Source organism: Micromys minutus (assembly GCF_963924665.1).
Source record: "Micromys minutus genome assembly, chromosome: 18".
NCBI lineage: Eukaryota > Metazoa > Chordata > Mammalia > Rodentia > Muridae > Micromys > Micromys minutus.
Window position 1 is genome coordinate 14,911,075 of NC_137953.1, and position 23,377 is coordinate 14,934,451.

The window sequence follows — 23,377 nt, forward strand, 5'->3', positions numbered from 1 at the left end:
ATCTGGGCACATAGCTACTGAGTCAGTGGTCTCGAATACCTGGTACTCCCATTCTAGGCGGCCTCCCTTCTTACTAAACGCCATGACCTTCCAATCAGCAACGGAAACTTTTATCACTGTGTCCAGCATGGTAGCTTCTTGTTCTTCCACATCTGAAATAATTTTAGAGTCTTCTTTGTTTCCACCCGGTTTAAAGGTGCTTTCAATGAATCCCGCTCTAGTTTCCATGTCTGGAATATACCGAAGTTCAAAGTGGCCAACACTGAAATTCCACCTTAAATTTATAGAGGTGTGTTTTAGAATCTTATCTTTAAATGAAGGGACCAAACAATACAGCACTGTTTTTAGACTGAAGAAGAAAATAGAACATTTCTGTGTTGAAAAGACATCACCCCGACTTTCTGGAATGGGACACAATGCTGATTCACACCACAAGAGGGCCTCAGAGAACCGTGGACGACCCTTTGTAAATAGCCACGCTGAGGTCGAAGACTGTAAACACTTAAGGCCAGATGTTCTCCCAAAGATTAACAGGTACTTCATAAAGTACAACAAAATCACATTAAAATGAGGCAACTTGTAGCACATGCCATTCAAGAGCAGTAAAATCCATCCCAATAAGCCAATGTAAAAGGCAAGGAGTATGCATCACTCTTAGATTCTAACTTTCAGTCACCTAAGCCCTACTGTCTGCCCTCTACTGACCAACATATGGAGGATGGTTCACTCTGTCCTGGATGTCTGTGTCTTATCCAGAATGCGGCAACGTTTCCTCTACAGTTAAGAAGCAGGAAAGGCACACAATTTACTATAATGGCACATCACTAAGATATAAAATGGTCTAGCTATGAATTTGGAAATGTAGTGATATATGTACTTATACATACACATATATGCATATATGTGTATGTGTGTGTGTATATATATATATGTGTGTGTGTGTGTGTGTGTGTGTTTAAGGAACATGGAAATTAGATCTCTCTCTCTCTCTCTCAACAGAATTTAGAATCCCACACTTGCTATGTGGGTTCCGGTAACTCACAAATCTCCTAAACTGCACTTCTGCTCCCACAGAGCTCTCAAACTTCACAAACTTCACAGGTTTGAAATCAAATTTCAGGAGAGAAGCCTCAACTCAACTGCATCAGAAGACAAAGTCTGTAAGTGTCACAAGATCAAGATGGGATCTAAGTGATCTTTACTTACACAGGTGACTCAGAGTTTAGTGGATCAGGCTGGACACGACAGAGGACCAGCAGATCTAAAAGCTGAATCATAGATCTAAGTGGTAAATTACATAAGGCGCTCATTATTTGGAAAAACAACCAAAAAAGTATTAGGTCAAATGAATTAGGTCCTTTTAAAGGGAACAGAGTGAGTACTGCCAGGAGCTGGGACTGCAGCTCAGTGACGGACACTGTCTAGCGTGTGTGAAGAGCTGGGTTCATCCTCAGCACTATAAAAATGAAAAGATACAGAAAACAGTGCTAATGAGACAAACTATGAAAGCATCCACTAGACACTCAAGGAACGCACCAACTTTGTCTTAAGAGCTTCCTGCCATTAAGTAGCTTCTATCAGTCATTACAATGCCAAGTGTCACTGACCAAGGACTGAGCTAAAAATACATTCACTCCACGGGACTCCTGGCCACCACACCTGGAAGCACAGATGTGACACTGTGTGGCTTGCCTCCGTCCTAGGCCTGAAAGCCACCTTACAGTAAAGACTAACTAGGTTCATTCCTACTTATGATTAAATATGTTTCTCAAGAATTGGGCTACACCCCACCTACAGCCTCAACTTCTAGTGGTTTTGTTCTCCTGTTCGCAATCATTATAACCACCTTGCAACCCTACCTTTGTTTGAAAAGGATTGTTTTAAAATGGCCACCTTGTGACTGTTAAGACCACCTTGCCATCCTGTCTAGGTCACTATGACTGACTTGTTATGCTTAACTCCTGTTCCTATAATCCTTTCTATTTTGCCTGCCAAATTCCCCTTTGGGCAACCCCCCCCCCCCCCAAGAGCTATAAAAACCTTGTCTCTCTCCCTCATGCCCAATGTTGATCTCTTGAACCCTGCCTTTAGGGGTACACAGCCTGTGTATATGAATAAAAAAGCTTGCTGCAACTAATTTGGCCATGACGGTTTGGGTCTGTGGTCTTTCTTCTCACATCTTTGGGATTGACATAGGCATTCAATTCTCTTAAAAGTACATTGTGCTTTTAGGTTAACAAATAAATCACAGAATCTCTACAAAGAAAAGCCTTCAAGAAATCTTGGGTTTAAAGGAGTCGCACCCCCTTTTTACCTGCCTACAGAGCTCAGAGGTCCACCTGCCTCTGCTGGGATTAAAAGTGTGCACCCCATGACACGCTTTTGGAACCTCTAAGTAATGCCACTACTCATGTTCTGATACGCACTTCTCGCTGCCGCTCCGAGGCCCCACAGCCCGCACGGTCTTCTGCGTGCGTTGTAGAAGCAAGATGCCCTCCTCTTCTTCCATTTCATCACCATCCCATCGGCGACATCCCAAGGCAGAACAGATATACCTCAGCTGAAAGGACAGACATAAAACAAGTCAAGGAAGCAAGACAGACGGACAGACAGACACACACAGTCTCTATGAAGCCCTGGCTGGCTTGGAACTTGCTCTTGTAGTTAAAGTTGGTCTTGAACTCACAAAGATCCACCTGCCTCTGCCTCCCAAGTGCTGGTATTAAAATGTGCACCAGTATATCCAGCACAAGAGTTCTAGAATTTTTTTTTCTTGAGACAGGGTTTCTCTGTGTAGCCCTGGCTGTCCTGAAACTCCCTTTATAGATCAGGCTGGCCTCAAACTCAGAGATCTGCCTGCCTCTGCTTCCCTAGTATTGGGATTAAAGGCATGCCTATGCCTGGCTTACAGTTTTTAAAAAGTAAAATAAAATTAAAGAAGTGCCTAAATTATGAGCATCATTAGATTACTAAGCTAGAAACTGAGTTATTTAGAACCATGAAAATTACAATAATATTTATTTCAGGGTATGAATGATTTTAAATACATTATAATTTGAGCCCTATTTTGGGGAATTCCAAACAAAAAATGATTAGCTAATGGTATCTTTGCAGAGGTGTCATTCCTAAAATCCCAGATAAGTTGAAAAGAATAACCAACCTTACAATTCCCACCTAGCATTATGTATACAGTTTCAAAAATTTGAACCCTAACATATTTTGACTTAACAAAAAAGGAGGTTCCTTAGTTAAATCTAATGTAAAATCCTCAGAAAAGGGAGAAGCATGTTGGGATGCCAGACTTTCTCGTGGCAGTACGTCCAGCCAGAGACCTGAGTGACTGGTCAGCCCTGTGTCTTACAGAGAGAAAGCTAACATAAAGGGAGAATGACAACTTGCTTTATTTAAGAAAAAAAAAAAATTAAAAAGCACCAATGGCCATCCTGGGTCTTGGAGAGCATGGAGTCCTCAGTCCCCAGGCTGCAGGAAAGGCCTGGCACCTGGGACAGGGACCACTGAACTGGGAACCTATGGGTTCGGAAGCCCTGCTTCCTCCCATCCTTCCTCACATAGTGTAAATCTATACAGAAACTGTCTTGCTGGGGAGAACCTAGGTTATCAATGGCTTTGCCATCAGCCTGATCTGAGGCAGATCGGACCTTGTATTCCTGAATCCATTAAGGTCTCCATTCCTTATCTGTTTAGTGGACAGCAGCTCTCTCCCTGGGTAATTGTATAACCAAACCAGATGAATAAGCATCAATTACTCCTATTATCGGGATTATTAATAATCTTTGAGGGGTTCTTTCCCGGTAAAAATGTGAATAAAATACATCATCCTTAGGAACATTATGAAGATTACAAAATAACACACTACAAAAGCACTTAGCACGGTAGATCATATTTATGAATTCCCTCTTCCTCCTGTCACCCTGACTGATGTTTACTGTATTTATGGTTGTGAGCCTTCGACAGCAGAGCCATCTCTCCAGTCCTCTGATGATTACTCTCACCTTAGCTAAACTTAGTTTCCCATGACTCCCTCACAATTGTCTTATTAAAACAAATTCTGGGGTTGGAGAGATGGCTCAGTGGTTAAAAGCACTGACTGCTCTTCCAGAGGTCCTGAGTTCAAGTCCTAGCAACCACATGTTGTCTCTTAACCATCTGTAATGGAATCTGATGCCCTCTTCCGGTGTGTCTGAAGACAGCTACAGTGTATTTATATATAGTAAATAAATCTTATTATTATTTTTTTTAAAGATTTATTTATTTATTTTATGTATATGAGTACACTGTAGCTGTCTTCAGACACACCAGCAGAGGGCATGGGATCCCATTACAGATGGTTGTGAGCCACCATGTGGTTGACTGGGAATAGAACTCGGGACCTCTGGAAGAGCAGTCAGTGCTCTTAACCACTGAGCCATCTCTCCAGCCCCCCCCCCCCTTAATTTATTTTTTTAAAGAATAAATCTTTAAACAAACAACAACAACAACAAAACCAAATTCTTTTCTCAGAGGGAAATTACAAAAAATCAACTTCCAACAGCATACAGGTATGTAGGTAGATCTCAGTGAGTTTGAGGCCAGCCTGGTCTACACATTCCAGGCTAGCCAGTTCACAGAGACCCTGACTAAAAATGCTGTTCCTTCTATCCTGCAGTTTCCCACACCCCCATTATCACTCACCTTGCCACTATATGCACTGAGTCCATATGTGGTCAGAGATTTTCCTCCGACCAGAACAACATCATCTCCAAACTTATATGAAGATTCAAGGAGGGACTCCACAGTGAAAGGGACGGCCTCCATGCTCTCTCGGTCTCGGTCCCACTGGAAGAGGTCTCCATCCAGAGAGGGAATGATCATCTTGTTCCCAAAGACCTAAAACAAAAGCCGATCTTTAAAAGCCTCATACCTGGAAGAGTGATAACTAAGATCTAGGGTTTTGGACATATAAATCAATACGGCTATCACCCAGAAGTAATTGAAGAGAGCCACCCACCCATCACCGTATGAGCCTACAGCCCCTGGTCTGGCACGGTAGTCTAGTACAGCTGTTCCCAAACGCTATAGGTCATGCATGTCTCATACTGATGAGTAGGTTGCCAAAAGAGAGCCTGGGAATCTGGTGAAGTAATAATAAATAAATAAAATAAAAATAAGCCACCGTAGCTTTTACAACGGTTAACAGGATTTCCTGGTGAATGGGTGAGAATTACTTCATAGTCCTCCGGCCAGTTACATCATAGACTCAGGATGACGGAGCTCAGGGTGAGGGGATGCGAATTCAACTGCTGCCCCTTTTCCTCATTCCCTTTCTCAAGTCTGTGAGTTAGACAGCTGACAACTAAGCCTCCCAAGTGTCTATGTGAGCAGTCATGCCTTCATTTTTTAAAATCCTTTATAAAAAAAGTTGTATTTATTTATTTAATGCATGTGAGTACACTGTCGCTGTCTTGAGACACGCCAGAAGAGGGCATCAGATTCCATTACATATGGTTGAGAGACACCATGTGGTTGCTGGGAACTGAACTCAGGCTCTTAACCACTGAGCCATCTCTCCAGCCTTTATCCTTTCTTTTTTTAAACAAAATCTTTTTTATTTGGCTTTTCAAGATGGCTTCTCCTTGCAGCCCTGGCTGTCTTGGAACTCTCTCTGTAGACCAGGCTGGCCTAGATCCACCTGTCTCTGCTTCCTGAGCCCTGGGAGTAAAGGCGTTCACCACTATGGCCATCTAAACAAAATCTTGACAGATGGCTCAAGAGAGGCAAGCAGACAAACAAACCAGCATCCTATGGAGCTTGGAACTCTGGAGGCTGGAGCCAAGCATCGTAAGTAAATGATACATTTTAGTGATAGAGATCATCATAAGGGGGAGGAAGAACTAAAGATGAAGGGGCAGAGGAGCATGTGGGTGGGTCCAGAGGGAACTGTAATGAAGGACTTGAGGCAGATACTGCTGAGGAAGTTAATAATGGCTGCACAAAACTCTCAACGTGAAACAATAGATCACGCTGACATTCAGGGAACAAGCTTGCAAAGGCCTCTGGGTAGAAATGACCTGGTCATAACGGAGGCCCCACAAAGAGAGTGAACTAAGGAGAGACAGTGGAGGCACAGGCAGCAAGCAGGAGACAAGGACGGGTTAACAGTCTGAAGGAAGTGAGAACGCGTCAGGGCTGTGTCATAGCAGGAAAGTTTCAGTGGTGGCCTCTCTGGGCAGCGTGGGCAAAAGACAGAAAACCAGGGCCCAACCCCAAGTCTCTGCCCAAGAATGTCTTAGAAATTTCAGTACAGATCTTCATGGCACTGGCCTTCTGCTGGAATTAATTAAAAATTAAATTTCAGTAACTCCAATTAACAACACAACTTCTGTCTTGATCCCATAAGGCTTAAAACTTCGGGAAGAGAGACCATGAGAGAGTTAAAGACAAAACAAACCTTTCGTGCAACACAAACTCTTGAAACAAACATCGGCCTTACTGTTTTGACACAGAACGCCGATGGATGCCTTGGGTCCCCGCAGCAGCAGGCTTCCTTTACGTAGCTCTAAGCTGGGATTCAACTCACGCTCTCTAGGCTTCCTGACCTCTGCCTTCACTCGTCCTGACTCCATTCCCAGTCTAGTTGAGATCCTTATTATGTCTGACCTGAGCTCCTACCATAACCTCTTCACAGAGCTCACCTGGAAGGACCCCACGTTAAGCTGATGTGTTTTAGATTAATCCTCTGGGCCAGTTAAGCTTGTTATGATAATATTAGAAAATCTTCAAGCTCTTTATTAGCTTCTTACCGAAGACCCCAAATCCTAAGGACCTGAAATCCTGTGGAGGACGTCCAGAGTCCTGCAAGTGTGACCTCCAACAACCTTGTGTCACGTGTCCTTCGCTTTTCCACGTGCGGGCTGCGGCCTAACATGGTTACGTGAGCACACCTGCCCTTCCCAGCACCACTCATTTCACGGGCAATGTGTGTCTTCTCCCTGGAGCACCTTCTTACACAACCACCCACCAAAACCCTACTGCCCTTCAACCTGCTATCACTTACCTGTTTCAGATCTAAGAAAACAATGCCAGGGCACAGTTGCTGTCAGAAAAGTTTCCACTCCGGGTAAAGGTTGATGCTCTACTCCTCAGCCTCTCTACTTTGTATCTCTATTAAGATGTATCCGTTTTTATGCATTTTGCCTGTCTTTGTCTATGTGTACTATGTATATGCAGTTCCCAGAGAGGCCAGAAGAGGGCGTTGGACCCCCTTGGAGCAGGTGTTACAGATGATTGTGAGTTGCTATGCAGTTGATGGGAGGAGAACCCAGGTCCTTTGGAAGAGTAGCCAGTGATCTTAAGGACTGAGCCATCTCAGCCCACTCTGTATCTAACTTTCCTGGGACAGGGATGGAACCTGGGGCCTCAGGGCCTGCTGAATGCATTAATACACTGACAGTAGAAAATGTGTTGAGTGTTCCACCACTGAACTACATCATTCTCAGCCCTCCACCTCTGCCTCACTTTCTGTGGCAACTAAAGCTGAGACTCTACAGTTTCCCCAAATTGTTAGGTTCTCAAAATTAAAGAAATATTTACCAGACACAGAGATGTCTTCAATTTGTTTATCCAGTGACTGTTAATGAACGCAACACTAAAAATCTAGATTTTAATTTTCTATCAAAAGGAAATGGTAGGTACAAGAAGAGCCATTACCATCTTATTATGACAAAAGACAAGCATGGAGGTATGGTGCTGAACAAAGGAAGCACTATTAATAAAAGAAGAGAGAAATTCCTAAGTTCAGGTTATTAAAAAACTAAAATAAGTAACAATAAGAAATTTTAAAAAGAGAAGCCTGGGATTAGGAAAAAAAAGTCATTTTGTAACCATAACAGTAAAATTTAGATCACACAAGAATTACTAATGTTAATTCTAGGCAGAAAATTTGATGATAAATAGGATATTTACATGGTCTTTCTGTTGTAGTTTTGAGACAGATTTCATATTGGAGCCCAGATTGCACTAGAATGTACTATGTAGCCCAGGCTAACCTCAAACTTAGAGCAACCCTTCTGCACATTTCCAAAGTGCTGTGGTCACCAGGAATGTGCTATCATGTCTGGCTAGTATCTGATTTTTCATAAGTTTTCCAATGACATTGAATGTATGCCACCTGATATTACTTAGTTTAAAATTCATATTTATTATTTGTTTCCTGGTATCTCAGTCTCTTTTAAACTTTATTTACTTTATGTGTATTAATGTATCTATGCATCACATGCATGAGTTACAGGGAGTTGTGAGCTGCTATGTGGGTGCTAGGAATTGAACCCAGGTCCTCTGGTAGAGCACTTAATGCTTTTATCTTCTGAGCCTTTTCTCTAGCCCCCCTTCCTTATATTTCTTGATAACAGCATATTATACTTAACACGATTAGCTCTGTATTTGTACAATACCTGACTTAAAGTTGCCACTAAAACAAATGAGTATTGTGATTCAGACACAATATGCAGATGATATGCCATTTCAAGATAAATGAAAAAAATCAAGTATTTACTACAGTCTGGTTTCCATTATCTGTTAGGAACTTGACACCACACAACAGAAGACAGATTCAAGTTACAGTGAATTCAAAGGGTGTGGGGAACACAGTCACCAAAACAAAGGGAGGACCGATGGGTCTGCCACAAACATCGAGCACTTCCTGTGACATGCATCCTCTTTTACTAGAAACTCCTTCCCCCTAGAAAACACAGGTCCTCACTGCAGAAAGCAGTTGTCAAACTCACAAGCACCGAAATTCAAGAATGACCTATGCACCTCCGAAGTAACACAAAATTTATATTTAATATAAATGTTTTAACAACCAAGAGGGTTTGTGAGGACTGGTCAACTGAAAATGGCTTCATATTTAGGAGTTAACCCTTCAATTGTGGTAACTTCAGTAAGCATAAAACACACTAAGAACTGGGATTCAGTATCGAAGCATCCTGTCATACGGATTTTAGAAGTTTACTTTTCACCAGCTGCTCTTTGCTGATTGGCTGCCTATGAGTCATACTCGAGGCTGCTGACCTTTGCACCAATCTCTGCAAAGCCTTTCAGGCTGCGGATATCAAAGCAGATGGTGCTTTTCCTGGAGAGCCTGAGCAGTGATCTATATGCATGCAGCTCAGGTAGAGATGACATCACCCCTCACAAAAGCATTACCTCATCCTCTAAGCAAAGGAATGAGTCACTCCGATAGTCAGCTTTGAATCTCTTGATAGAAAAAAAAAATGTAGGTGGCAGTGACGGGTAATGCGCAGCCATCTTCCACCCATCTGTCCCCGGGAGCAGCTACTTGTTCTGATCCGCTGCTCTGCGTTTCCAGCCAGTTATGGGACCTGCATTCCCTCTGGTCATTTAACGAAATATAAACTCTCACTATCTTGAATTTATTTCCTGTTTGTTTTCCCCTGTTCATAATTTTAGAACAAAGGCTGTCACATTGGCTAGCAAACTCAGTACAAAGATCTAGAGCCTTCCCCCCCACCCCCCGTGCAATTACAAAGAATTAACAGCCGAGTAAAGTAATTTGACTTCTGCTCCTGAATAAAAACCTAAGTGGCGCACGTGTACACGTGTGTCTGGAACTGTCTGAAAGACTGGAGGGGAAATAAAACTCTAATTTTCACGGGAAAGGGGACCCTCGACTGAAGAAAAAAAAAGAAACGTTAAATGAACAAACACTATCAGAGGAAAACAAATCCTCCAGCATGAAACTGTTTTCCACTTATCTTCCCTCCCTCCCTCCCTCCCTCCCTCCCCCCCTCCATCTCGCCCCCACCTCACCCATGCAGTCCTGGCTGTCTTCACTTTCTATGTGCCCACACACCCAACTGTGAAATATTTCGAACGTCTGAAATGGAGTGAGGCTGGTGTAGCAGCCTCCTGTACTGATTTCTGATAACTGCTGATACTGGGACAGATGCTTCATAAAACATAAGCATTCACATTTCTCAGACTGTCCCAGTGATTTGAGGGATTTCACATTCATACATTCTATCCGAGTCCTCATATCACAGTAGGGGCTTCCTTCAGACCCCTTTTCTTAAATAAAAAAAGTGTATATGTGTCATTTTACTTTGCACGTATGGGCACTTTACTTGAGCGTATGTCTGTGTACATGTATGCTTGGTAGTCACAGAGGCTAGAAGACGGGAGTGGAGGCCCTGGAGCTGGAGTTAATATATAGCTGTGAGCCACCACGAGAGTGCTGGGAAATGAACTCGGGTCCTCTGCAAGAGCAGCCACTGGGCATCTCTCTAGAAGAGTCACTCCCCTTTGGAGAAAGGGCTCAATGTGCTATAGAAGGCCCATAGCCAGGACTTCCCACACTCCTTAACTTCCGTTTGCCCATGCATGTCCTGGAGTGTGTGCCTCAGCACTGCTGCTATTTCCTATCGTGTCAGGAGTCTGTGAACGGCATAGGCGAAGTCTTACCCAGTAAGTTTCTTTAAGGAAAGTCTTATAATGTATTCACACCTTCTATCGTTTGCACATATCCATGAACACTTCCGAGTCACCATAATTACATGGTTACATTGTTATAATGGCAACAAGACCATGTGTCCCTCAATGCCTAAGGCATTTACCATCTGAACCTCTACACAAAAAGCTTGGTGAGTCTTGTGTGATGCCATATTTTACAGTGCACATTATTGGTCTGCCCCACTTTTAATAAGGTGGCTACCAAACAGTGAGTTCCAGGGAGTCGGCTCAATTTTCCCACTTAAAAGTTCCCCATCAATTTTTCATTGTAGTATTGGTTGATGGTCCTATTATTCACCTAAACAGAATAAAATAATGGTTTCTAATTTGTATTTGCTTCTTCTGTACTTACTAGATTATTTCTTCTAAAAAAAAAAAAAAAGTTCTCAATCTGCTTTGAAAGCCAGACGTGAATACCCAACTGTTTTATCAATAACCGACTCAGACACTAACTATCGTCAAATCCCCAAAGTCATATCCAGTAATAATCCATGCACAGTGCGACTTTACGTTGAAAATGGCTCCTGCGATCTAGTGATGCCAGTCTGCTCTGTAACCCAAGAGGTAATGCACCAACCGGAAGAGCTGGACACTTAAGTTCCACGTAGCATGGGTGAGAAAGAATGACATGAGAAGATGAAGAGACACTGGGGCAAGGATGAGCCATCACATCACGTGACAGAGAGAACAGTGAAAAGCCCCCCCTGGAGCACTTACTACAGGGGAACACTCCCCCCTGCCCTCCTTCATCATGGCAGGGGCATTTGTAGCACGGCACAGCAACAACAAAGATGCCAAGAACCAAGACTGAAACTCACTAATCCTAGGGAGGACACCCTGCCTGCCCACAACAGCTGCTTTACTAGCCACATCCCTTGCTAAATCTGAAGCCAAGACTCGTGACAGACTGCTCTGCCCCTCAGCTGGCCCCACTCCTTAGGTCTCTCACCAGTACATACTTGCAGGAGACTTGTCTTTCATACATTCCTTACACTGATGTATTCCTGCTGATTTTCATGATTACTTCAAAACCACCCACCCACCCATCCATCCATCCATCCATCCATCCATCCATCATGCATCCATCCACCCATCCATCCATCCATCATCCACCCATCAATCCATCCATCATCCATCCATCCATCTATCCACCCACCCATCCATCCATCCATCCATCTATCCACCCACCCATCCATCCACCCATCCATCATCCATCCATCCATCCATCCATCCATCCATCCATCCATCCATCCATCCATCCATCCATGTTTAGTGCAGTGAAGAGGCATACATAAATGAGGTTAGAAGACAACCTTCAGGAACCAGTTCTCTTTTCTACCCTCTGGGTTGCAGGAATTAAGCTCAGGTGCCAGTCTTGGTGGCAGGTTATCTTTACCACCTGAGCCATCCTGACAGCCCTTCCATAACTACTTGTAAAAGTACACCTCTTCTGGTCCCTAAACTCTTTTACTATTTAATAGACAGGCTTGCACATCTCTCCTCCACCTCCTCTTCAAGCTCCCCCAATCCCTCTATAAGCAAAATAAAAAGGATTTTGGCATTCTCTTGGCTGTAAGAATCCTAAAGAGACTGTAAAAAGTCAAGGGAGTTGTCTACAAGAGACACATTTGCCAAATATGCCAGGTATCTCTAATTGTGAAACAATTATATTTTAAAATATTGAAAGGAGGGGCTGTGGCTGTAATTTAGTCGGTTAGAACGCCTGCCTAGCATGGGTCCCATCCCTAGGACTGCAGAAACTGGTATGGTAGTGCATGCCTGTAATACCACAAGGGGCAGAGGCCAGAGGTCAAGTGTAAAGGTCATCCTCAACAGCACAGTGAGTTCAAGGATAGCCTGGGATACATGAGACCCTGTTTCAAAAAATAAATAAAAATAAAGTAAAAAAAAAAAAAAGTAGAATGCATTAACACCAATAGCAGTTAAAGGCACTGGAAGGGATGCAGAAAAATCTATAAAAAGCATAAAACCAGCTCATCTCTCAAACACTACTTGTTTTTTTTTTATTTTTTGGTTTTTGTTTTCTGTTTTTTTATTTTTGCCTATCCCCGTCTCAATGTTAAGAAATCGGATCTGAGAGTCTAGTCCTCCGCTGTCTTCTCGCTTTCCTCTCAAGGTGATCAAGCTCTTGGTTCCCGGGACACTAACACTGTTCTGTGTGCAGCTCAGGTCTCTCTGCAAATCCAAGGCCTGAAGAGTCAACTTAGCATCCTGTAAGGAGAGAGGGCTTAATGTCTTGGGACCACCTAGGTTGGAAATGTATAGAGTGTTATTAGAGGAGCCTGCTGAGACACACCTCTCTAGAACCAAAACGTTGTATTTTTAATATTTCGGCTTTTTAAGGATGATGTACTGTGTGTAGGACATAAAATGGCAACTTTTAAAAAATCTGAGAGTGTCTCATGAAGCCCAGGCTGGCCTTGAACTCTCTATGTGTACAAGATGACGCTAAACTTGGTGGAGTCTCCTGCCTCCTCCTTCACACTGCTGGGTTTACAGGCCTGCGCCACATCAGTTTTATGTGGAGGTGGTGACTGAACCCAGGAAATTGTGCACTCTACCAAATTAACTATATCCTCAGCCAGAAATGGCAATTCTTAACCAAAATGAACCACTGACTCCACCACCCGAAGAACAAATGGCTGCATTATTTATTATTTGTGACTTGATAAAAAGAAGCCCAACGCCGTCATATTACAGAAGCAATCTGTGTTTCCCTTAAACTCCAAAATTACCGATGGGGGAAATAAAGGTTGCTAAGGAATTCCTGAGGACAGTGCCTCACAGATGAGGAGGGGTTTGGGAGCTTCTGACACATCTGGTTATTAGGACACACCCAAAGTGACACGCTCAAAAGAAAACGAAGAGAAGGAGCCCAGGGACAGCTCAGTGGGCAAGAGCAGCTGCCCTGCCTGCCAGACACCCAGAGTTCAAGCCTGGAGCCATATAAGGTGAAGAGAGAACTGAGTCTACAGAGCTGGCCCTGACTTCCACATGAGTGCTGTGGCAGGTGACACCTCCCCCCACATCTCACACACACACACACACCTGCACACTTTAAAACAAAAACATACAACAAACCGCTAGAAATGATTTGGTGTTTATTATCTTCAATATCCTGAATTAACCTCAAGGACAAAGATATACTTTCCTCATTCAGTCAGCCTAAAACATGGCTCAAGGAAATGACTACAATATCTGCTTAAACATAGCGTCCTCAGTCACCACGAGAGACCAGGTTGGTCTCCATCCCAACTAGTCAATGCTTATAAAATAGAAAAACAATATGCAGGGAGAACCCCACTTCCTAAACAATAGCTGTGGAGTAATCTCAATTTCTCATTTGGCAGCACGTGTGTTAGAATAAATTAGTGTAGTTTACAGAATTGCATTGGGCCACACTCAGGGATTCACAAAAATTAAACTGAAACACTATTTCATTTCTGTAATGAGAAGCAATTAAGCAATCATTTAGATACTGGCTTGCTGCAAAATTGACAGTTACTCTTCAAATCAGACTTCACAGCTGATGACTTAGGTGATTAAAACCACCTTTTTTTATGAAGTCAAGAGAAATGAGGGTCAGGAGCACTGGTGCATGTCTGGAACCCAGGAATCTGGAAGACCGAAAAGGAGGGTAAAGAGGTGGAAGGCGGTCAGGAATACGTGTTCCAGGCTGGCACACCCCCACCCCACCCGTCTATGTCTGTCTTTCTGTCTCTGTGTCTCATCCACACACATATACAATCAATTTAAATGACCCAGGCAACGTTTAGTATAAATTAGAAATCTTTAATGGTTTATTTATTTTTATGTATTTGCAAGTATAAATATGCACCACATGTGTGCCTGGTGCCCATGAAAGTCAGAAGAAGAAGGTGACAGATGCCCTGGAACTAGAGTTAAAGATGACCGTGAGCTTCTGTGTGGGTGGCTCGGAAAAGTGTTCTTAACTAGTGAGGTTTCTCTTTAGCCCTGAATTAGACATTTCAGGGATTACAAAGGACACAGTAGTACAGACCTGCCCTAGAGTTTATAGTCTGTCTTAGATACTCTTCTCTTGCTGTAATGAATCACCATTATCAAAAGCAAGTTGGAGAAGTTTATTTCAGGTCCTACTCCATCACTGATGGAACGTGGAGGCGGCACGGAGCAGAGGACACGAGGAATGCTGTTTACTGGCTTGCTCAGCCTTTTAGCACATATGCCAGGACCACTGCTTAGAGGAAGCACCACCCCAATGGACAGAGCCTTCCCACAGCAGTCACTAGGAAAATGATTCGCATGCCAGCCTACAGACCAATTTTACAGAGGCATTTTCTCCACTGTGGGTCCCTCTTCTCAGACGTCTAGGTTTTTATGGAGTTGACAAAAAGCCAGCACGAGAAACTAAGTTCAGTTTCTAGCATTATACAAAAGAGAAATACTGCAGCTTGTTGGGGTCAAGGTAGGGTCTCACTGTGTAGTCCAGGTTGACCTTGAACCAAATTCTGAGATTACAGACATGCCCCACCCATGCCCAATTTAACTCAAAGTAACACTAAGTTTCTATGAATGTACTGTTTTGTGAACAAATCAGAATCAGTAACTATGAAGGGCACCCTATACATGTAGGTGTGCACACAAACTTGCTTTCACGCGTTTGTGATAGGGTCTCGTTCATGAGGCCTAGGCTGGCTTCCAACTAACCATCCAACTGTCTCAGCTTCTCAAGTGCTAGGATATGGGTATGTGCCACCATGTGGCGGTGTGTGTCTGTCATCCTGGGACGTACTGCTGAGGCAGGAAGCCCCTATGTCGATCAGGGTGAAGGCGGGCTGGGAAAACACTTCCTCGCCACCAGCAGTATTTCATCTCTGTCCGCTGTTTATGCCCCTGTCTGTGTATGCACCTGTTTGAAACAGAAATGCTCGTCTCCTGGGGATAGCCATGCCTAAAATAAAATAAGACTCTAAGTTCTAAGTAAGCACAGACTAACAGTAGAGTCGTTTGCCCTTTTTAGGAGAAAAGGGGGGCAGGCATAGTGCAAAACCGGAAAACAGCATGCTGTGTTTAAGCCTTAAGTAATGAAAGGATAAAAGCAGCCATCTAAGTATAAGTTAGCTGCTGATGCACACACACCAGGAATGTCATTGTAAAGACATCCTCACGAAAAGTAAGAATTGTCTTCGTGCAAATAAATAAATAGATGTGCCCCAAGACACAGAGAAACGAGTAAAAAACATTTAATCTATTGGTGCTTATGTAGCCTAGTTGCCTAGAGATCACTATGTAGACCAGGCTAGCTTTGAACCCACAGTTCTTGTATGCCTGTTTCCTGAGTGCTGGGATTGAAAAGTGTGCCACCTGCCTAGCCCATCAACCAAGACTTTGGTTTTTAATTACATTTATTTAGTGTGTGTGTGTGTGTGTGTGTGTGTGTGCGCGCGCGCGAGCACACGAACACATGCCAAAACATGAGGGTGGTGGCTGTCTAGGGACAATTTGAAGTTCTCTCCTTTCACCATATTGGTTTGGATCAAACTAAGCTTTTTAGGCTTAGCAGCAAGTACCTTTATCCAATAAACTACCATGACAGCTCTAGTCTATTCAGATGTAAGTGCGGTCCAAAGGCTGCCCAGAAACCTCCAAAGAAAAAACGTACTACAGAATGGATTGTTATTTATTAAAGTAAAAATCTAAGACAATCAGTAAGGAGCCATAGCCAAACCTCCACACCTTTTCTAGGTTGAAACTACACTTCATTTACTGAAGGAACAGCAAATCAGATTTCACCTCAGGAGGTCCTTCTGAAAACTTAAAACACAAATCTTAGCTACTGGTTATTCATTACCTAGGAAGTATAATCTATTAAAGCTCCCAGAGTGAGCCTGGTTCCCTAGTCATCCTGACACACACTCAGAGGCACAGTTATAGGTTGGTTTCGTATCAACATTCTTTTGAGGAAGTTTTGTGGGTACCCTGTCAACAGGAAGGAGTGGCAAATGAGATGTGTCCCAAGGCACCTGAGCCTTCCTGCCACACACAATTCTAAATATAATTCAAACTATTTGTTCCTCATGGAGCTGTCACACTCCCTTGTGCACCAGGAATTCTCACTGACATAGTCAAAACACAAACAAAGCAACACAGCACACTGGTTTATAGACCCCTTCAGGTCAGAAAAAGTTCATGACATCAGAACAAACCAGGATGCAAGGAGATCTGAACCTCCACACTGTGATGTGTATATGTAATGTATGGTATGTACTGTGTAATGAGTTTGTACTTTTAATAAAAATATACTGTTTGTACATATGGGCTATGTGCATATAAGTATTTGGAGGGTGGGAGGGAGTATACACATGTGCATGTGGAGGTCAGAGGTCAATGGTAAATAGCTTCCTCAGTCACTCTGGACCTCCCTGTTCAAGACCATTCAATGATCAAGCAAGAGTAGCTGACCAGAAAGTCTCGGTGTCTTTCAGTCTACACTTCCTCGGCACTGGGATTTTAGGATTAAACCATTCCACCAGCTTTCACCTGGGTGCCAGGGGAATCCCAACTCAAGTCCTCAAATTACGCAGCAAATACGCTAACTGGTTTACCTTGCTGGCTTTATGCAGGCTTCTTATATGTTTGTTTTTCTTATTTTGTGTTAGCAGGATTTTATGTAATCTAAGCTGGTTTGGAAGTCATGTGGATGTAGCCAACAAGGGCCTTGGATTCTTAGATTTAACTCCCCCAGCCTCTGCCCCGAGTGCTGGGTTCTGGCTACCATGTGTCTGGCTTTGTCTTCTAAGACAGGTTCTCACAGTATGACCCAGGCTGGTCCAGAAATCATTATTCTCCGGATTCAGTCTTTGGATTACAAAGATTACAGGCATGCAGCACTGTGTCTGGTGTCATATATGTGTCAGGGGCAGGTGGATATTTCTGAGACCAGGGCCAGTTTCAAAAGACCCCGTTTAAAACCCTGTTTCAAAAACAAACAAACAAAAAGAAACAACAGCAGCAGTTCCTGATGGGTCTGGAGATGAAGCCCAGTGGTAGAGCACATTTAATCCTTAGCACTGATCCTGCTGTGAAAAAAACCCAGAGATACAGACAGAGAGAGGAAGGGGGAGGGAGAGATTTGAAAATACGTAAAAAGAGTACCTCTTTCATATTGATAGCATGTTGTGCTATCATGTATTGGGCTTATTATTAACTAGTAAATCTTTTGGAAATTCTCTTTCCTCCCTTCTCTCTTTCTCCTTTTTCCTCTTCTCTCTCTCGTTTTACTTCCATACAGAGTTTTACTGTATAGCTCCGGATGGCCTTGAACTCATAGAGACCCATCTACCTGCACACTTTAATTTTTAATGTTGTAAATACAGATATATAGCTGGGTGTGAAGGTACATGCCTGTAATCCCAACCCTCAGACGGCTGAGGGAGAGGGATACGGGCACAAGACTATCCTGGGGCACCTAGGAAGACTGTTTGGGAAACACAGAAAAGGCTCCAGGACAGACACAATACATCCAGACAAGTCTTTTCATACTTCAAGAAAATCACAGCTGAGTTTTGATCTTCAACATTTTATACAATGGGGACTGACAATAGTGACACCAGGAGGATTGGTATAAGGAACAGCAAGTATGTGTTATGACACCGAGAACAATGCCATTAGCATTCCTATCATTATCATAAATGATTAAGCCTTTAGATTTTCTCTCTTATAAAGTAGAAAACTAAAAACTAGGTAATATATACTGGGTTTTTGTTTTTTTTGTTTTTTATAGGCCCAGAGAGATGGCTAAGCAATTAAGATAACTTCTTGCAGAGGATCTGGGTTCAGATTCTAGCACCTACACAGAGTGGCTCACAACCTCTTATAATTCCAGCTCCAGGAGATATGACACCCTTTTCTGTGTGTGTAAATTTTTTGCATTTGTAATTAACTGATTTGTGCATGGGGGTGGATGGGTTACAGACACAGGGTGCATGTCGAGGTCAGAAGACAATGTTTGGTGGCCCAATTTTTTCATCATGGGAACCTGGTTTGAACTCAGGTTTTCAGACTTGGATATTAGCAACTTTACCCACCGAGCCATTTTTGGCTAACCTTAAGCCTGCTATGCAGGTGAGGATGACCCGGAGCGCTTGCTCACAGCTGGCAGGACTTGTTAGTACAGCTGTTTGTATTAACACACACTTGGTCATACCAGCCAGCTAACCCAATTTTGTGTGTGGATTTTCTATTTACAAATACACACATGCTTTGAATCACACAACACGCTAAAATTACCTCAGATAAAAGTGGCTTATGACCTCGATTTGCTGATCATCTTTCACATCAGGTTTAAAAATAAGGAAAATTCTAGAAGAGCACAAATAAACATGTTTAATGAAAATAACATTAATCATATGAATATTTTATTTTATTTTATGGCTTTCGAGACACAGTTTCTATGTATAGATCTAGCTGTACTGGAACATGCTCTGTAGATGAGGCTGGTCTCAAACTGCCCATCTCTGCTTCCCGAACGGTGAGATTAAAGGTGTGCGCCACCATCACCAGGCTTGAATACCATTCTTCTATTTTTGGTTATGAGTCTACCCTTTAACGGTTGAGCCATCTCTCCAGCCCCTGAATAGCATTCTTAAAACTTGATTTCAGTTGAGGAGTCAACTTGCTCTTAGCGTTAGTAGTTCTTAACAACAGAATCTCACTAGTCTCAAAGCACACTTTCTCATACCGCCTGACAGAAACCAGAGCAGAGCAAACACTGCTCACTGCTCCAAGTCTGGCAAACGGGAAGTGTGGAGATTCGGCAAGACTGTCCCTACGTATGCCTCCTCCCCCGGTGCAGCAGAGTGAGCCAGGGTTTGCTGGAAGACACAGCAGCAAGTGTGGGTACAGGAAGGAGGCTGGTGGCGGTGTACCCAGGGCACATGTCCACCAGTATTAATAAGGCCATTCTTAAGTCCCTCGTGTCAGCGTTTGTCTCTTCCCAACTTGATACTAGCTAGGATGCCACCCGTGAGAGGAGATGGGTAGCTGACTACATGACAGCTGCCTCAACTCTAGAGATGGATTTGTTCACAGACTAAAGCTCAGAAGGAGGAGGCAACCTAGAGGCAAGATTAAATACTGAAAAATAACCTTATTCCCTCTAGGCCTCTCTCCATCCCATCACACTGGGGTGGGCCATTCCTCACTGAGGAAGAAGTCCCCGCTAAGGGGCAGAGTCAGAATAGTTTTGAAAACATGGTCTGAATCTGTTGCTCTTCATATTCTAGAGCTCATAACTAGGAAGTACAAGTTTTCTGCAATTAATAAAATTCAATGAAATGTGGTACACACAGGGCTGGTGACTCAGTGGTGGATGCCATGTAGGCCCGATCTGGTGACTGGAGTTCAATCCCTAGAACCCACAAGGTTGACCTGCAACCTCCACGTATGCAACATGGCACATGTGTGCCTATGTGCTTGGGCCTATCTCTTCCATTCTAATTACACACACACAAACACACAAACACACACACACACTTTTAGGTGACCTGGGTTGGACCACATAAAAAAGAAAATTAGGATGTGCAGCACTTAAAAAACAGAGAGTAAGAAAGTATAGGATTCTGCAACATGGATTTTTAGACTTTCAACTACTGTTACTCCTTGGAGAACCTATGATGATCATAAAAAAAGATGATCACGTTACCCATCAGATAATCTGTTACTAATATGATTAACACATTTAATGCCTGCAGTGGTCCTGAGAAGTGGATGCTGTCATCCAGCCCATTTTACAGAGAGGTGAAGTGACTTTCGAAGTCTCTAACTGAGGCTCGAAGCTCAAGCTTCACTAGACACAGCAGCGATTCTCACTACAACTTGAGTTTTCTTACCTCTGGCTTGCTGAGACTAGATGAAACCAAGGAACCAGATCCCACGTCCAAATCCCACTGCTTTTTCCCATGATTCTCAGCATCCAGTGCAGCGATCCGTCCATCTAAAGTGCTGATGATTACTAAGGACCTGTAAATGAACAAAATTGGAAAGCAATCTAAGCACCTTGTACTGAGCCCATTCACTGAAAGAAACCTGGTCCCATCAGTAAGAGAAGCGGGAGACCGCTGTCCCTCAACATTTACAGCCTTGCCACCAATCTGTCTCTAGAGTGGGACAACAAACTTCACTTTGACCTTTTATTTGCTCAAGTCTCTGGTGAAGAGCTCCCAATTCCTAGGTCTCCCTTCCTTCCACATCCTCACCGTGATGACAATGGAAACATCCCCGCTGAGTCCTCTCCTCTTCCTTCCCCCCTCCTGAGATCCATTCCTTTGCAACCTCCCTCCCCCAACTTTCTTGTATGTATATATATGCACATCTGTGTGAAGGTTGGAGTCACAGGGGTTCCCCTGTCTCTGCCTCCCGAGGGTTTTGGATTACAGAAGTGTACCACCCCACAGAGCCCAGGCCCTGGCCCTCTCCCTAAACTTCCATTCCAATGCTTGCTTTTCTAGAACTTATTCTAAGATACTGTTTCCCTGTGGAAGAGAGGACATTCTGCTACCGTGACTGTCGACTACCAGGTTTTTATCTCTTTGCTACTTCTGGCTCATTCTCTTCCACTTCTCCCTCAAAATTATTAGGTCAGACTGTCCCATCCATCACCTCTCCTAGTGTTCTTGTGCTGATACTTACAAAGGTCACCAGATTATTCCTGGAATAGTTCAGCTGCTGGTGACCGTAGATTACTTCGCCTCAGTTCTCTGAGTTCTCACTGTGTCTACCTTGCACTAGCCCCTCCGTCAGACCCGACTCTGTCAGGACCACATTTCAAGCACGTCGGCACAGCCACCAGCCCCCTTCTCCTTCCTGCTCGATTCCTCTTCTTTGACTCCCAACAAACAAACTCTTCTTCATTTTTTAACGTTTATTCCTTACATACATTACACACACACACACACACTTTCCCCTTCCTCAACTCTTAGAGCTTATCTGGCTGCACAAATACCCTCACCTCTCAAAACATTTCAGTTGTTTCTAGCCACCCAATCGATGGTACTTTACTAGAGAAGCCGAAATACACAAGACTAGGATTCAATCTGCCCTAATCCCATCCACTTTAAAAGCAAGAATGAGCTAGGCCTGGTGGAGATGCCTCTATTCCCAGCATCTGGGAAGCTGAGGCAGGAGAATTAAGAGCTTAGGGCCAATTTGGGCTACAAAGAAAGGCCCTGTCTCAGAGCCCACTCTCAAAGAACCCCGAAACTTCAAATACTCAATCAAGTAAAAACAAAAACAAACAAACAACCCACTCCTTCTATCCACCCTCCAGTCCCTGACTTACAAAACTCCCACAGTACTAAAGCTGTTCTTACTGGAACCACTTCTGACCTTCAAGGTAACAAACACTCAGGGCCAAGCATCAGTCCTGTACTTTGTGAAACATTCTATCTTAAAATTTTTTCTATTTTTTACATATACATCGTAATCACACTTTCCCCCTACCTCAACTCTTGAAACATACTCTTTATGTGGTTTCTAAGATACCACATTTCCTAATTTATTTGTTTGTTTCCTAATTTATTTGTTTGTTTACGGAGGCAGGGTCTCTCTCTAAGTAGCCATATAGCCCTGGTTGTCCAGGAACTGGTTACATATACTTGGCTAGTCTCAAACTCAGAGACCCACCTGCTTCTGCTTCCTAAATACTAGGACTAAAAGTTATGTGCCACCATGCCTGGCTATGTTCCTTTTTTTTTTCAAGACAGGGTTTCTCTGTGTAGCCCTGGCTGTCCTGGAACTCAATCTGTAGACCCAGGCTGGCTTTGAGATCCATCGGGATTAAAAAGGTGTGCCACCACGGCCAGCCCCGCCCCCCTGCTCCCAACAGGCAGAAACAATTGAATAAAACCACAACCAATTAAAATGCAGAGGACAAGAGATCCTGGGATTGTGTGGTACCCAGTCCCAAACACGCATCTACACCATACATCCTAAGGCTCAGGGATTATTTCAGAAGAGGAAGTGCAAAGTTTATGAGGAACAGGAAGTTTGCTGTGAGATCGTGGCTCCTAGAAGTGTCAGAGAAGCTACACTTGAAGTCTCATCAACAGGGCTGCCTAAACAAGACCTGCACAAGGATAACACCAATGGCCATGATAACACGGAAGGGGAAGAGCTCAAAGGGCTTCAACCCTAAAGAAAACACACTACTAACAACTGGGGAAACGTGAGAGTGGGAGAACATCTCCAGGAAGAGTGCCCCTGCCCCTGCCCCTGGCCCTGCCCCTGCAAGTGATTATCCAATGCCAAGAGGTAACTCTAAATGAACTGGAAAGGTTGTGTTTATATATTTAGGATATAAGTATTAGGACACACACACACACACACACACACACACACACACACACACACACACACACGTATAGCCAAAGGAAAAAAGGCCATGAATTTGAGAGAGGAAAGGGGCAGGGGGGCGGGGGTAAGTGGGAAGAATTGGAAGTGGGGGAAGGGAAGAGGGGAAACTATGTAATTATAAGAATTCTGAAAAACGAAAAAGATTACTTTTTCACTCAAGACTATGATCCTCTTTCTCGGTTCCATTTTCTGGTTCCTCTTTATCTTTCTAGACTCTTAAAATAGTTTCTCCCTATGTTTAACTACTTTGGTGATCCCAGCCAGAATCATAACTTTAAACACATCTTTGTGCTAACAATTCCCAATTTAATCTCCGGCTCTAGACCTCCCCCTCTACACACATGTCTGTCTAGTATAAGGAGGTTACCTAACAGGCCTCTTGGCTAATCACAGTTGATATATCCAAAGTCAAGACTGCTATGTGAGTCCTTTAAAT

At 43.4% G+C, this 23,377-nt stretch overlaps 1 protein-coding gene across 1 annotated transcript in view; it reads right to left on the reverse strand.

Annotated features, from left to right (window-relative positions):
- The window catches only part of EIF2AK3 (eukaryotic translation initiation factor 2 alpha kinase 3), a 55,639-nt gene that overhangs the window by 21,964 nt on the left and 10,298 nt on the right, over window positions 1–23,377 (reverse strand). The window contains exons 2-5 of the mRNA XM_080932283.1: window positions 20,421–20,550; window positions 4,693–4,887; window positions 2,427–2,560; window positions 40–274 (exon numbers count right to left, since the gene is read on the reverse strand). Coding sequence (XP_080788409.1) covers window positions 40–274; window positions 2,427–2,560; window positions 4,693–4,887; window positions 20,421–20,550 — 694 coding nt within the window. The remainder of the gene's footprint in view (window positions 1–39; window positions 275–2,426; window positions 2,561–4,692; window positions 4,888–20,420; window positions 20,551–23,377) is intronic.